The following is a 1,160-nucleotide window of genomic DNA, read 5'->3' as shown; positions in this document are numbered from 1 at the left end:
TATAATGACTAAGTGGGTAAAGGCAAATAATAGAATAGTTACAACAGTGTGGTGAATTCAGAAAATTACATAACGTTACTGTAATGCAGCCTTTAAAACCAGGAAAAGACAACATTTATGCCATATTACGATATCCAAACTCTAAGACGATATCTGGTCTCATATCACGATATCGATAAAATATCCATATATAGCCCAGCTCTACATTACACCCATCTTAAATGTCATTGTTTATATAAACGTTATGTTTCAAAAGTTTAACATATTGTGCATTAGTATATTATATGGCAATCGCAGTAATGCAACTGACAATGGCAATATTACTTCTTCCCTAAATCGTGTAGCCCTAGTAATGGCATGTAGTTGAGTTGCCAAGACGTGGCCAGAAATCTTATCATCAGCCAGTGGCTTCACACTTCTTAAACTTTGTAAGCTTTTGAGTCAGCTAAAGTGTAGCTGACTCTGTTCTCCCTCTGTCTGACTGCACTACTTCATGTTGCATTCATATTCTCCTACACATTGGAAAACCACTCAGCTCTTGTATTTATCTAGTCAGCCTTGTCCTGCATTAGCTTACAGTCATGTGCTTTGGTCTTTGTCTGCCAGCGCCCCCCCAATGCAAAAAAGGAACATGTTTGTTGAAACAGTAAAATGTTGGAAACCCTGTTTTTTTGTATTGGATGAGGTTTCAATCTCCACTGAAATAAGTAACAATTCAAATAGATTATCGTTAGAAGACACATAGATTATAGAACAGCTGCATTTGTAGTTAATGTTCTCTTAACCCAGAGGTGCCCTGTCCTCCCCAGTAGTGATTTCTGTTTTTAATTTCTGTGTTTGATGTTTTTTCTTATTGTCTTGTTTTCTTCTGTATGTTGAGCAGGAGCCCAGCCAAGTCCCTCCCACTGAGGCAGGTCCAGCGTGGGGGGCCCAGGGTGAGCTCTCTTCTAAACCAGCATGCTCGCAGGCCAGGCAACCCAAAGGTTAGAGACTCATTCCTCTTTTGTCTTCCTGTTTCCTCTGTCTCTTTATTTCTTTCTCTCTTCTTAGCTCATATCTGCAGTGATATGACTGATGCAATGCTGACACACCTGTGCTTTCTGTTGGCACGTCTCCCCCTCTCTGACATAATGGTAGTCAGATTATCACCTAGTGGGGGG

General features: G+C 40.3%; 1 protein-coding gene across 11 annotated transcripts in view; it reads left to right on the top strand.

The window, feature by feature from the left end:
- Positions 1-1,160, top strand: part of tspoap1 (TSPO associated protein 1) — a 70,347-nt gene that overhangs the window by 56,020 nt on the left and 13,167 nt on the right. For all 11 annotated transcript variants that reach the window (XM_032533268.1, XM_032533267.1, XM_032533274.1 and 8 more), the window contains one exon: positions 884-983. In XM_032533268.1, the coding sequence (XP_032389159.1) occupies positions 884-983 (100 nt within the window). The remainder of the gene's footprint in view (positions 1-883; positions 984-1,160) is intronic.

Source organism: Etheostoma spectabile, chromosome 13 (assembly GCF_008692095.1).
Source record: "Etheostoma spectabile isolate EspeVRDwgs_2016 chromosome 13, UIUC_Espe_1.0, whole genome shotgun sequence".
Classification (NCBI taxonomy): Eukaryota; Metazoa; Chordata; class Actinopteri; order Perciformes; family Percidae; genus Etheostoma; species Etheostoma spectabile.
This window is presented reverse-complemented; position numbering and strand designations above follow the sequence as displayed.